Genomic DNA, 14643 nt, shown 5'->3' with positions numbered 1-14643 from the left:
CCCCACCGGCTGAGCTCCAGCCCTGGGGCTGAGGATTGGGAGCCCCAGGAGGGAGGTGGTTACCTTGTTTCCTGAAAACCCTACGAACTCGAGCAGCCGCAGGATCCTGGTAGGAAGCATGGACAGCGTCTGAAGAGAGAGCCAGGCGAACTCATGATGGGTGGGGGCCACCCCTCCCAAATGCAGACCTCCACAGTCCTGGGGGTGATCCCTGAGGTGCAGGCCCATCTCTGGAATGCCCATGAGGCCGCCCCCAGCTCCCACTGATGGAGAGAGGCACTACAACATGACAATAAGGAAAAGACTGCGTCTCGATCCTAACCTCACCACTCCCAGCTTGGTCACCTCTCTCTGCCTCAGTTTCCTCATCTGTAAAATGGAAATAAAAATAGCCCCTACCAGACGGATCACATTAATACACATGAAGCGCGTAACAGAGGTTGCACCTAGCAGTTAGCTATTGTTATTACACTTAATCCCTGCTTTGTACCAGGAGATTCATTGCATTGAATCTCGGAACAGTCTTGCAAAGAAGGGATTTACTGCTATGTCTGACAGAGGGAGAAACAGAGGCATAAGATAAGTGACAGAATATGCCCAGGGCTCCACAGATCAGAAGTGGAGCCACTTCTTGAGCCCAAGACAGTCCAGCTACAACCTGCTAAAGTATCTGATGCACTCTGCAGCTTGTATTTCTCAGCACTTGGGCCAGAATCACTGCTCCCATCTTACAAATGAGGAATCTGAAACCCAGAGAAGGGCAGGGATCCCCATCTGAACAGGCTTTGCCTATAGGGGAGGAGCCACCGCCCACCACACACACTTTGGGGGAAGTCCCTGGCCACCCAGGGCCAGGAGTCCGAATCATCCAAGAGCAGCTCCTCCTCCCAGGAGCAGGCACACCTCTTCTGAGCCTCCCTGACTCAGCTCACGCTGTTCCCTCTGCCTAGAATGCTCTTTCTGCCTGAAAAACTTCCCTTACCTGTGGATCCTTCAAGTTCCAGCTCAAATACTCCCTGCTCCCCAGAACCTTCCCCAACTCCTGCAGAAAGAAGTTCTGGCTTTCTGTTCCCCGTGGGTCACCGGTTGTTTCTAGGCCTGTCTCCTTCCCAGCCACTGGTCAATGTCTAACCACCAGCTTTCTGGGGAGGAAAAGGCCCTGATGTCTTGTGTTTGTCAATTTCTGATGCTATAAATATTGTCGCCATAGTTGATTTCAAGCTTCAACTTGCCTCAGGAAGAAACGTACAGAAGGGACCATGGAGCCATGGCCAGCCCCCACTCCCACCCCAGCTATGAGTTACCTCCAGGCCGGCAGTGTGTCTGCTTCATCACCGGGGCCCAGGACAGTAACCTGGCAGAGACCCAGTGTAGCCAGTGATGTGCAGGGGAGATTAACCTTGAACCCAGATGCTGGACACGGGGAGGTACGCCCACTCACCAGGTTGAAGGCGCCCACGCCGAGCTTCACCCCTCCTTCAAAGTGCCTGTGGTTCTCCCCCTTGCAGTACTGTGAGGACTGCACGAGGCTGTCCAGCTCCCTGTGGAGGGAGGCAAAGCCTGTTTCAGCCACAGCTGGGGGGCGGGGTCCCCTTCCAGCTGGGGCCAAGTGGCCCCTACTTCTTACTGACCTCAGAACTCCCTGGTGGTAGATGTGTAACTGTCTGGCAATCCAGAGAGCCGATATTCGAGGAACCTCTAGCCCCATCTCCCACCGTAATGACACACCCTTTGCTCTTGAATTTCAGCTCTGTCAGCTCTCGCACACCCGCCTCATCTGACCTCTAGGCATTGGCTTGTGCTCTGCATTCTGTCTAGAACAGCTCCTCAACCTCAGTACTACTGATAAGTTTAGGCTGGATAACTGGATAATTCTTTGTTCAGACTACGGGGGAGGGAGGCTGTCCTGCACATCTTAGGAAGTTTAGCAGCATTCCTGACCTCCACGCACTAGCTGTCAGGAGCAGCCTCCCCCAGTATGACAAGCAAAATGTTTCTGGACATTGCCAAATGTCTCATCGGGGGGAAACTGGCCCTAGATGAGGAACACTGGGCTAACTCCAACAGCACCTCCTTAAGGAAGTCTTCCTGGAGTTTCTTGGTTGGAATCCAACCCTCTTCCTTCTGGTCACCCATAGCTCTGAGCACATACATATGCCAGTCCGCCTGGGGCAGGACAGGGAAATTAAAGAGGTACCTGCCTCCTCCGCAGGCCATGAGCATCTCAAGAGCATTCACTCAGCAAACACTGACTGAGCTTCTCTGGACGGCAGGGCACAAAGCTGTCAAGCTACTATCTTCACAACTCTCCCCTCTCAGGGACGGACCCCCATCAAGTCACTGACAGGAAGAGGGGGAACCCTGGAGCCTGACCTCATTTGGGGTGCTGGGAAGGTTTCCTCAAGGGGCTGACATCTGAGCTGAAACCTGAGGAACAAGGAGCTAGCCTGCACAGAGTGTTCCTGGCAGAGAGAACAGCATGTCCAAAGGCCCTGAGGTAGGAATGAGCTGGCCTGTTTGAAAAACTGAGGGAAGGCCCAAATGTCTGAGGCAGAGGGGGACAGGAGATATGGTTACAAGAACAAACGGAGCTCCCAGGAGTGACTCGGCAAAGACCTGGGACTTTATTCTAAGAGCAAGACAGGTCTTGGGAGTTGGCAGGGAGTGACCTGACAAGGTTTGTGCTTTGAAAACATCACTCTGGCAGCAGGTAGGGAGACTGGAGGGGCCAGAACACACGTCTGGTTTCCTTGAGCAATTCCAGCAGAGACCACACAAAGGAGCATGGTATCCATATACTGCATGGCGTGTTATACCCCAGCAATACCTTGAAATCAACCTCACAGTGTCTCCACAGGAAAACTCTCACATTAAGTGGGCAAAGTAATGGCAACAGTCTCGAGTCAATTCAAGTCCACTTTTAATGGAAAAGGAGTTTCAATGCTAAACTGGGGGCAGGAGGGAGGGTTAATTCCTTTCAGAGCTTTACTGGTCTGGGAATTACAGACAAGGACTGCAGAGCCATGTTGGGCAGAAGTGCTCTGGATTAAGTCTTCATTCTTTGCTCCATAAACACGGCCCTATGTGTGGCCCAGTGCTGAGCCGGCATGGAAATAACCTACCTGGCCCTCGAGGAGCTCCCAGTCTCGGGAGGGGGTGTGTATATATAAGCACCATTTCTACATATTGGTGGGTTCAAGGAAGGCTTCCTGGGGAAAGTGGCATTTGGATGGGGCCTTAACATCTATTGCTGTCCTCAAAATTATTGCTCCTGCATCTTTCTCCTACCTCAACCAGACCGAGCTGCTTGTGCAGAATATGTCTTATTTTTCCCTAGTTCAGAGTTAGGCACAAAGACAGCACTTGGGGGGACCAAATGAACAGATACACCCAGAAAACCAGGGGAATAATATTCCAGAAAACTGAGGTCCTCAGGTTGCAGAAATGTGAGGTCACAAGCATTCTAGGTCTCCTGCCTCCAGCCAGCACCCTCTACCTCCCACAATGCAGGCTGAGGGGCACAGGATAGTAGATGCTGTGCTCTGCTGTGCCCCCCAATGCCACATCCACCCCCACCCAGGCCAGTCCCACTCACTTGTAGGTCTGGTAGCTGTTTCGAACTTTGAGGCCGCCCTTGATGAAGCTCACCATGTTCTCGTCCTGCAGGAGGGAGACTTGCTAAGAGCCAGGCCTGGGTGGTTAGCCACAGGCTTGAGAGGATCATCAAGGCTCCAGATCCTTCCTGGCTCTCCCTGGGCCTCACTTTATGAGGGGCCCTGCATGGGTAGGGGTCCGAGGTCAGCTAAACTAGACCTCCCCACTCTACCCTGGGGGCTTAAGACGAGGGTCTTGCTTGCCAAACAAGCCTTCCAAAATGCCCAGGGCTGGACCACAACCTCCTTTACCAGGCTCACATGTACATGAGCTATGTGTTTGGAGAAAGGCCTGGAGGAGATGCTCCCACCAGTTAACCGTGTCTCCTCCAGGTAGAGGAATTGTGGGGAAGGAAGGGAGACTTTCGGTTTTGGATTTTTTTTTTTTTTTTTTTTTTACAACAAGCAGGTATTTATCACATTTGTAATTTCAAGCACCTGGGGACTTTTCTGGCGGTCCAGTGATTAAGACTCCACACTTTCACTGCAGGGGGCATGGGTTTGATCCCTGGCTGGGGAACTAAGATCCCACATGCCACGCGATGCAGGAAAAAAAAAAAGAAGCACCAATACCTACAGCCCACCTGGCTGTTCCGCTCCCATGTATACACCCGACAAAAACGGACATATTTCAAGAAGGCTCATAGCACCACTGTTCACAGTAGCCAAGGACCGAAACAACCCAGATGTCCTTTAGCCGGAGAATGGATAAACAAACTGGCATGTTCACAGCAAGGAGTATTAAACACAGCCTTGTGTGATTGGGTAAAAAAAGCAAGTCCCACACAGTTTGAGGCCTTAAGAAACTCAAAGGCAACCAAAACATAGCAATTTGGTGTTCAGACAGGAATAGGAAGCTGAGAAACCATTTTTTAAAAAAAATAGGGTGGGGATGATACATACAAAACTCCAAGTAATGGTCTCCCCCCGGGGGAAGGGAGGAAGGAGGCAAGGAGGCTTGCCAGCAGGGTTCTGTTCTCTGATTGGTTGGGGGTGGGGTTCATGGGTGTTTATTTATTATATATAATAATAGAGTATACAAACAAAGGAAATAAAAGGCCATTCATGGTGATCCTGATGAAGAACTAAGATTAATCAAATTCTAATCATCTGAGGTCCAAAAAGATAGAAATATCACTAACAAAAATAAAGAACACCCCAATGATAAAATTTATATGTGCCTCTCCCACCCCAATACACCTATTACATGATGATTGCCTGCAATGCAGGAGACGTGGGTTCGATCCCTGGACACAACTGAAGAGACTGAATATATATGCACATATATTTATAACTATATCCAGGCTTTTTGGTAAAACCAAAGGGTCTCACAATTTTCTCTATGGTGAAGAGCACAGGCTCTGAGTCAGCCAGAAGGCATGTGATTAGTCACATCCAGCTCTTTGTGACCCCATGAACTGTAGCCCACCAGGCTTCTCTGTCCCTGGGATTCTCCAGGCAAGAATACTAGAGTGGCTGCCATTTCCTACTCTAGGCTGAGTCAGCCAGATCTGGTTTAAACCCCAACTCTGCCATTTGTTAGCCATATGACCCTGAGAAGGTAGGTCCTTCCCCCTAATTCTCCCCTTCACAGGCCTGAGGTGATGGTTAAATAAAATATGCAAATGTAGGCAGAAACAAACATGCAATGTGTATAAGGTATGTAAAAACGACAACCCTGCAGTGTATACAAAGTATGGTGTGCTGCAGGTGCTACAAGTCAAGTTCTTGAATGAATCAAGTTTGATTCATTCTGACTTGTCTGTTGAATGAATCAAATGTGAAGCAGGCTTTGTGACAATGTCTGTCACTCCCGTGACACAAAAACAGCAGGAAACCAGCAGTCACAAGGTGGACATGCATCCCATCAGTGGGTGGGAACACGTGTGCCCCTTGTGCAGAGGGAAAGCCCGTCACCTCTGCCACTGAGCCTGCCCAGGGCCAGGAGTGCTGGGGTGACTGTGCCTTGGTCCTTGCCTCACCCACAGGTCATGGCTTCTCTAGATCCTTCGGGCTAAGATGTGGTGCTCCACCCTCTGAAACCCCCAGGCTGCTTGTACAGGCAGCGGGTTCCTACCTGCAGGAAGGTCAGGGCCGCTCTCTGCAGCAGGCACTCTGCGTAGCAGACCTCAGCGTGGATTTCCTCTGCGGGGAGAAAACCAAAGCCCTGCGGCCTCCTGGGACTCTTGGCAGGAGACTTGGGTCACCTCCTCATCTCATTTCCCAAAAGGCAAAGGGAGCCTGAGTCAGCACCTGCCCACTGCCTCTGGAGCCCCGTCACCAGGTTCCTTCACACATGGCCCTCAACACTGTCCCAGTTAGCTTACATTCCCCATGCCTGCATCCCCCAGAAGTCAGCGTGGGGCCCTGGGACTTGTTCTCCTGCCCTCCAGGCATCGCTGTAGGTGCTGTGCACCAACACTCCTAGGGCACTGGGATGAACGGATGAAACCAGGGAAGCCACGGGCTGTGGGAGCGAGGAAGGAGAACTGACACAGCTGGAGGAGTCAGGAGAGACTTCCAGGAGAAAGATATCTGAGTTGAAAATGGGATGGAAGCATGAGGCAGGAAGAGCTTTCTTGGCAGAAGCCCAGGAAAGTCAAACAACTCAGATGTTTGGGGACAGCTGAGCCACAGAAGGTTGAAATGGGGTGAAGCGGGGAGAGGCTGAGGGGACAAGGAAAATGAGGGGCAGAAGTCTGGCTGAAAGGGCCTTACGCACTGGTGGAGACGTACAGATTTGGTCCTGTGGGCAGCATGGAGCCATGGCAAGTTTGAAGGAGAGAGACACCATCGAGGGCAATGTTTTGTGCTGGAACCATCAAGGGCTCTCAAGGTGGGGATGGCCATTTGCCCCCCACCCCCACTAAAGGTTCCCCAAGTGCTTATGGTTGGCTGCTGCTGCCTCTAGGACTGCAGTCATGGCACAAAGATGCAGTGTGGCCCTGGCAGCCCAGACCTCTGCTACTGCCCCCAGCTGTTTCATCACAAGGTGTCAGGCTCTAAAACCACAGTCCCCTCTGGGGCACCTTAGATTACTATGGTCTTTAAACCACGAAACCTAACTGCACACACAGCCCTAAGTCCACCCTAGCCTGAGGAGCAAAGTGACAGCTCCTTTGACAGCATTTTCTTTCCTCAATTTGCAGCCCTCAGCAGGTAATGCTGTAAGGTAACTGAGTCTTACCTGCTCCCCACCCACCCCCACACATGAGACCAGTCCTCAAAAGGCCCCAGGTCTGACCCATCAGTGTCTCAGTGCCTGGGCCAGGGCTCAGCCCCCTGGGTGACAACGAGGAGGATAACTGCCCCTTCCTGCCCCTTCCCGGGCCTGGAACCAGGCGACCTGGCATCAGCGGGCTGTAAGGACACCCCAGATGCCACACCTTCTGTGAACTGGTCCATAGTGGGGCGGTGCACCAGGCTACTGAAGGAATCTGTTACAGAGGACTTCTTCCTGTGCCTGCAGAGAAAATCAGGGCCTCATATCATTCAGGGAGGTGAGCAGGGGGCCCAGGCACCTCCAACAGCATCCCGTGCCCCTCCCAGAGGACTCCACATACTTAGCTCCTGGAAACTCCCCCAAATCCAGGCTTTTTCATGCCCTTGCCCCTGCTGCTGCCTCTGCATGGAGCCCCCTCCCCTGCTCCGTCTAACCTGACCTGTCCCTGGTCACCCCACAGGACCCAGCTCTGATGTCACCTCCTCCAGGAAGCCTTTCCTGCTCCTCAGGCTGGACCCCCACGACCCTATGAGCTGCCCTGCATCATGCTGAGCTGTCACTGTCTGTGCCTGCGTCTCCCTGATCAGGCCGTTCAGGCAACAGAGGGGCCAGGGTCTGATGATTATCTGGGCGAACAGAGCCCAGGCCAGGGACTGGCCTAGGCCAGGCTGGAGTGTGTCCCAGTGAATGATGACTCAACCTGTGCACAAACACTGAGGGTCTGTTTATTCATGCATTCAAGCAGTTAATGTGCACTGAACACCAACTATGCAGTTCCCACAACAATTCTATCATCACACCCATTTTACAGATGAGGAAAGTTGAATCCACAGAGGGACTTGCCCAAAGTCAGAGAATTATTACGTGACCACAGCCAGGATTCATCTCCTCCCAATCCAGTCTGACCCAGGAAGCTCTCAGTGACCAGCTCAGACAACGTGGCTCCTGAGGCAGTGCCAACAGGGACAGCTCTGAGCACTTGGGGACACACTTTTGAGCCAAAAGGAGCAGGACTGATAGTGGTATTTTAGGCACTGGGATAGGCCAAAGTGACAAATGGATGCTTCACAACCCCTCATCCCTGCCTGCCCCATGGACCTGACCTCTGACAGAGCGACTGCGCCTCCTTCATCATGTTGCCAGCAAGTAGGATGTCCTGGGGGTCAAAGGTCATCATAGCCTGCATCTCCAGGATGGTGGCATAAGTCAGCGAGTGGTACATGCTTTCCTTGGTTCTGCCAGAGAGAAGGGACATAAAAGCATCAACCCCTAGAACTTCAAGATAGCTGAGCCCAAATCATCATTCACCATCCCCTCCCCCACTGTGGGGGAACACAGGTCCAGAGAGCAGAATGCACTCACCCAACAACTGACCCTTCCACTGCTACTCAGGCAGCCTCGGATCCCAGCTCCTCTTCTTCCTGCTGCGTCACCCTAAGTGACTCTCCAAATCTGAGCTTCAGTTTTCATTCATTCTATACAGATGGCAGCAGCAGCATGCTGACCTGAGGCAGTACTTCCCTGCACCAGGGCCATCTTTCGCCTTCTCCCCTACCCATCACAGGCCAAGCCCAAGTCCTGTCTGCAGGGTCTCCTTTATCCTCAAACCCCACCCCAGGCTTACCCATCTTTGTGCCTGGACTGCCCTGGCCTCGTTACCTCCTGCCTCTCCCCACCCCATCACCTGACCACATCACTTTCTGCTTGAGCCCACCTGGGGCTTCCACCTCCCATGAGATAACTCTGGGAGTTGAGGCCCTGCCCACCCCTCCAGCCCAGTTCTCCTATCACTTCTGCTCCTGCCTCAATATCTGCCCACATTCAAGTCTACCCACACTGAACCATACATGCTTACCTCAGGAAAATTCCATCCTTTCCCTCCGGCAGGCCTTTACCCTTGCTGTTCCCACAGCATTAAATGCCCATTCTCTACCCTACACCCCCTGATTCATCTGTAAAGGTGCTTGAATGCCTCAAGGGCCACTGGGGCCCCTGCTCCAGGGAGCATGCGTTTATGCTGGAGGTACGGGCCACGCTGAGTTTACATCAGCAGACACTCAGTTCTTTCCCAGACGGTGGGCATCTCAAGGTCAGAGCTGTGTGGGTTTATCTCTGTCTTAGCACCAATGTGACAGTGCAAGCTGGGCTCAGGAAGCCTCCCCCTCCTCTCTCCCTGCTCCTCCATGGCCCCAGACCTCTCATCTAAAGGGTGTTGGAGGGAGAGGGACGGCATTTAGTCTAACACATACAGAGAGCAACAGGCAAGGAAGGATGGGACCCAGTCCCTCTCTGTACCTGGGGAAGTCACAACACATCTGGGCCTTGATTTATGGTTCTGCAAAATAGGGACAATAAAGCTGCTCCACCAGAGTCCCCATGGGACTGGCCAGGGATTACCCTCGCCTGGCACACCGTAGATGCTGCAGCAGTCTTCACTCCCTTCCCTACACTCCCTTGTTAATTATTTTCCAAATTCCTCATTGCCAGGCTTCTGCTGGGAACTTCACAGGAGACAGAGATGACTAAGGTTTATAGGCTGTTTATAGACTGTTATAGATTATACGACTTCACACATTTTCCTGCCTTTCTCATTCATAAAACACCTCTGTAAATTAAGTTGCTTTTCTACTTCTGGGTGATTCTCAGGTGATATTATCCTTAGAAGTCAAAGGTTTATGAAGAGAACCAGTCCTAGTAGCTGTCAGGACACCTCCCAGGTCTTTGCTAGAACTGCTTGTTGGAGGGCAGTGGCTTGTGGAAAGGAAGTCGCAGCCTGTCGTGGGGACAGAACTCAAGCTTCAGAATATCTCAGACACAGGCACTAGTTACCAGCTGTGTGATCCTGGTGAGTTCTATAGGCATCTCTGAGCCTCAGGTTTCTCCTCTGTAAAATGGACACAATAATTCTCTCCCAGGAGTTTTGGGTATCCAGGCTGGGGCCACAATGCTGATACTCAAGAAATATGAGTCTAAGTCCCTCTGGGTCCTGCCAGGGTTAAGGGTCATTGCCCTGCATAAAAACTTTCTCCTTTAGGAAGGGTTTCCCTGGCAGCCACAAAGACCCACATCCCAGATAACTCCCTCCCTCAGCCTCTCTAACTCTCATCCTCCTTACCCTCAAGTCCCAGGCCCAGGACTCAGCTCCACTTGCCCAGCCCAGTAGGAAGGACCCTGCCTGGGAAGCTGGCAGGCAAAGTGGAATTTCAAGTCTGTAGTCTGGACTGGGATTCAGGGCACAGAGGTACAACACGGCCCCCCAAGACCTCAGGCACCCCAAGTTTAGTTTGCATTCCACAAAGTTCTTATCTGTGCCTATGGTGACTGGACCGCTGGAAGCAATGATCCCCTTCCCTGTGAGCTAGACCCAGCTCTAGGACACAATGCCCAAGGGGTCTCTGCCAGGCCTAGACCAGCTGTCGAGAGAAGGAGAGCATTGAAGATCCATAGGAAGAGCCGTACGTTGGGGTCGGGGACTCCTCGGCCACCTGGAGGTCCAGTAAGCCCAGTGCCTCCAGCCCTTCCCTCCTCCTGCCAGTAGCCATGACTCGGGCCCTTGTCATCTTTGTCCTCACCATCAGGCTGACTCTGATCCCACCCCTACTGCTCTTTCTGGAGACCTCCCTGCAGTCCCAGTCTAAACCCTGACTTCCAGAGGACCTCTCTGGGTGAGGCTGTTCTAGGCTGGAAGGCAGACAGACCCCCCCGCCTCCAAGCCACTCTCCTTCATCCTCATGGAAGCCCCCCAGCGCCTCTCAGACCCACCTTGCTGCACTCCTCTCCAGCTCACTCACCTCCAGGGGCAGTTGTATCCCCAGCCCACCTTCCATCACTCAGCCCTCATTCTTCTGGGACCTACTCCAGCTCTCCCCACCCCTGCCAGGCTGAGTGTCTCTGTTCTTCAAATACACTAGGCCCTCGTTCTCTGCCTGGCCTTTGCACAGGCTGCTTCTCTGCCTGGAAATGCCCTCTCTATCCGGCTGACTCCTTCTCATCCAGCCTATCTCAGCTTAAATGTCACTTCCTCCAGGAAGACTTCCAGGGCTGGCTTCATGGGTATGCCATCTGTGCAGTCACGCAGGGGTCCATGCTTGGTTTAATGCTCTGCTGTCATTGTTTTGAAATCCTTAATAATTTCTAAACAAAGGATTCTACATTTTCATGTTGCAATGCACCCTGGAAGTTATGGGGCTGGGCCTAAAGCCTTCCTGACCGGCCCCTTCCCACGTGAGTTGGGGTCCTCGTACAGCTCTCAGCACCACCCTTTACGGTTTTTCACTGGCTCCCTGAGGAGCGCTGAGGACAGCCCATACCCTGTTCAGTCCTGCAGCCCCAGCACCCCACATGTTGCCATGCACACGAGGTTACTCATGAGGTGCTGCCAAGTGAAATGGTCACTGGTGCCCAACTGCCGCATCCCATGGGTCACACCCTGACCTCATCATCAACCCACAGAACAGCTCTGCTTCTGGAGTCCTGCATGACACACCCAGCCTCCCAACCACAGGCTCCCCACCTTCGCACTCACTCTCATCACTCCCACTGCCTGATCCTCCAGCCCGTCCTGTCTTCCTGACCCCTCAAGCTCCCTCATGTCACCCACTCTCTTGTCAAAACCCTCACTGCTGAGCCTTCCAGCCCCCTGGAGCACTGGCTTAGGAGCCTGGGCCCAGAAAACAAGAAACCGCCTACTCTCTCCACAGCGCTGCCACCGAGCAAGAAGGGAGGGAGCCACCACCACACAGATAGGTACAGCCTGAGCTGGATCACCAACCTCAGCCCATCACACTACTCATCAACTTTTCCTCAATCCCTGTCACCCCCTACTCTCAGCAAGGGACTTGACTTCCTCTCTCAAAGGAATCTTAGGGAACTCTTCTGGTGGTCCAGCGGTTAGGAATCTGCCTTGCAATGCAGGGGACGTGGGTTCAATCCCTGGCCGGGGACCACAATGCCATGGAGCAACTAAGCCTGGGTCCTGCAACTGCTGAAGCTCCTGCACCACAACTAGAGAGTTCTCAAGCTGTGACAAAAGATCCCACGTGCCGCAACTGAGATCCGACGTAAACATTCAAGAATGTTTACATCTGTCCCCAACACGCACACCCTATTCTACCTCCTTCCCTCCCACCTGGAAGAGGAGGCAGGCATGAGACCTCTGTGCCAGATACACTCCTCCACCTGCTTGAGATCCAAGATGGCCCAAGAGGCCCAGGAGCTGAGGGGGGCTGGATTTCAATCGTGGTTCTGTTAGTTATCAGCCATGACCAGTTTTTTCATCAAATGAGTGGAGTAGTGACCATGTTCCAGAGACAGTGCTCAGGGGCAGACATGGAGTGAAGTAAAATAAACTAGAAGCTACTCAAAGACGTGACAAAGGGAAAGCAAAAACTGGGGGTAGGGGTGGGAGTGGGAAGCCTGGTGAGCCCAGTTACTCCCCGAGGGCAAAGTACGGATAACAGTAAATGAGACACATGTGTACAACACGAACGGTGAATGAAGCTGACCCCCAGCATCTTTCACAGCTTCAGTGGCTACACCTGGGCAGGGGAGGTCATGTTACAGCAAGAATTATTTTCTCTAGACCAGTAGTTCTTCAAAGTGATAGAGAAAGATATCTCCTGTACCTCCCCACACCTCCCTTCTGGAAACATTATTTGGTTGTCACAAGAAGGGGTGGGGTGTATGCTAATGACGAGCACTGTTTGGTGGAGGGGGAGGCTCTTAAGTGTAGAAAGAAAGAAAAGACCCGTTTTTAGAATGGGGCAGGTGCTGAGATAAATAGAGGCTACAGTGTCTCATGAATGAGGTAGAGGTGGCCTCACAGGAAGACTGTTCTCTCTGTGCTGCCTCTAGGGGCCTGAGTTCAGGACTCCCTAGGAAAGTACCCTCCTGAGGTGAGAGCAGGTGAGGCAGCCCCTCAAGGAGGAGGGGGCTTCGAGAGGGAGGAGGGCTTTGGGGGGTGAAGTGGCAGAGAGGAGCTGCTTAGGGACAAGGAGTGACCAGGAGGGAAGGGGAGCCAGGGCGCCTTCCAGAAGTACTGGAAGGTACTCAGTGATGGGGCAGGATGGAGCCTGGCCTGCCTCTGACGATGGCCACGCTCTTAAGCAGAACCGGTCCTGCCCCATCTCAAGCCAGATCCTCTCAGAGGGTGGGCTGAGGTGTGGGGGCATGTGGACCACTGTACGACTCATGTCCACCAAGCCCTGGCACTGCCCCCTCAGAAGCTGGGCCGCTGACCCCAGACAGGACAGCGATGGGTCAGTCAGGTCTAGAGAAACTGAACAGGACTGGCTTGGGGAAAGCAGCAGCCCTGCCCCAGCACTCGCTCTCCCAAGGAGCTGGTGGGGAGGGCGGTTCTGGGGGAGCCAGCTGTGGCAGATGACCACCTAGAGCTGAAAAGAGGGGATTAGGCCAGCAGGCGGCAGACGCGATTAGACCCCACCTCGGCCCCATCTCAACCCCAGGACCCAGGCTGCCAGGGCTCTCTGCCCACGTAGAAGAAGGTGGCGGGGTGCTAGGGTGGGCGTGGCGTTCTTTTCCTGAAATGCTAACATCTGGGGCCCGCTCTCTGCCAGCTCATCCAAAAGCTGATCCCACCAATCACAAGGCTACTTGGGCCAGACCCTCCCATTGGATTTTGAGTGAACTTGCTCTTAAATATGACCAGACAGCCAGCCAGGGACCATGGGTGTTTCAGGAAAGCCCCTCCCCACCACGGTGAGAGGATTCTCCCTCTTAAAGAAAAAAGAAACACTGAGAAAGCCAAGATTATGTAGGAAAAAAAAAACAAAATATTTTCAGAAGAGATAATTATTCTGTGATAATAATAACAGCAATAAATACTCATTAGAATGCTTACTACATGCCAGGCCCCATCCTCAGGACACTCATATTTTAAATATAGATATAAAGAACACAGTGCACCCATAAACCAAGAATAAGATGTTTTAGGGAAAAAGAACATTCAGAAAACATTGAGGAGTACTAGGGAATTAATCATATGATTACACACAAAAAAAGAAAAGTCAATGGATTTAATGATAAGGTTGAGGAACTCTCCCAAAAATCGGGGGGAAAAAAGATACAGAAATGCAGTGGGGAGGGCACAGATAAATAGCTCAGAAGAGGACTGGACCAGGAAGCCTAGCGGCTGATGTAAAGAAAGTCCAGGAAAGAGAAACAGAATGTGGAAGGATCACACGAGAGAATTTCCTAGAACTGAGTTTTCAAATAAAAAAATTCCAATTAAACAGACCTATACTCCAGCACATCATTGTGATATTTCAGATTTGCAGGAATAAGAGAGAAGATCCTAAACATGTCTGGAGGAGGAAAAAAGATCCCATGCCACAAAAGAAGAATTAGGATTCTCCTGGCTACAGTACCTGCCAGGAAACAGGGCAGAAAACAATGCCTTCAAAATTCTGAGCAGGAAAGCTTATATTCATGCAACACTCTCTTAGAAAACTTCTAGAGGATGCACTCTAACCAAAGGAGGGAGGATATGGATATGAGAGAAAAAGCCAGGCCAAGCAAACTGGAGAGAAGTAAAGGGGATTCCAGGAGCCAGCTGGAAGGTGGCCAGTAAACAGGCCTGTCCTCCAGGGGACAGGTTTCCAGAAAAAGGAGGGACTGAGAGGGTTTCCCTGATATATGTGAGTATTTAGAGAAAACCTCATGACTTCATGGAGTGGCTATAAAGAGCTCAGGATAAACATATAGCAAATTAGGCAAATGAAAAAAACAAGACAATTATTAACTCCAAAA

General features: G+C 52.1%; 1 protein-coding gene across 5 annotated transcripts in view; it reads right to left on the bottom strand.

Annotated features, from left to right (window-relative positions):
• Nucleotides 1-14643, bottom strand: part of TTC39A (tetratricopeptide repeat domain 39A) — a 50663-nt gene that overhangs the window by 16203 nt on the left and 19817 nt on the right. For 4 of the 5 annotated variants that reach the window (XM_010803567.4, XM_002686362.7, XM_010803569.4 and 1 more), the window contains exons 3-8: nt 7980-8111; nt 7040-7116; nt 5731-5798; nt 3596-3660; nt 1442-1541; nt 64-129 (exon numbers count right to left, since the gene is read on the bottom strand). In XM_010803567.4, coding sequence (XP_010801869.2) covers nt 64-129; nt 1442-1541; nt 3596-3660; nt 5731-5798; nt 7040-7116; nt 7980-8111 — 508 coding nt within the window. Of the gene's footprint in view, nt 1-63; nt 130-1441; nt 1542-1631; nt 1859-3595; nt 3661-5730; nt 5799-7039; nt 7117-7979; nt 8112-14643 lie in introns of those variants that run through there. The other variant, XM_059885141.1, reaches the window with a different exon arrangement.

Source organism: Bos taurus, chromosome 3 (assembly GCF_002263795.3).
Source record: "Bos taurus isolate L1 Dominette 01449 registration number 42190680 breed Hereford chromosome 3, ARS-UCD2.0, whole genome shotgun sequence".
NCBI classification, from domain to species: Eukaryota; Metazoa; Chordata; class Mammalia; order Artiodactyla; family Bovidae; genus Bos; species Bos taurus.
Note: the sequence above shows the minus strand (reverse complement) of the source record. Positions and strands in the feature narration are given on the sequence as shown.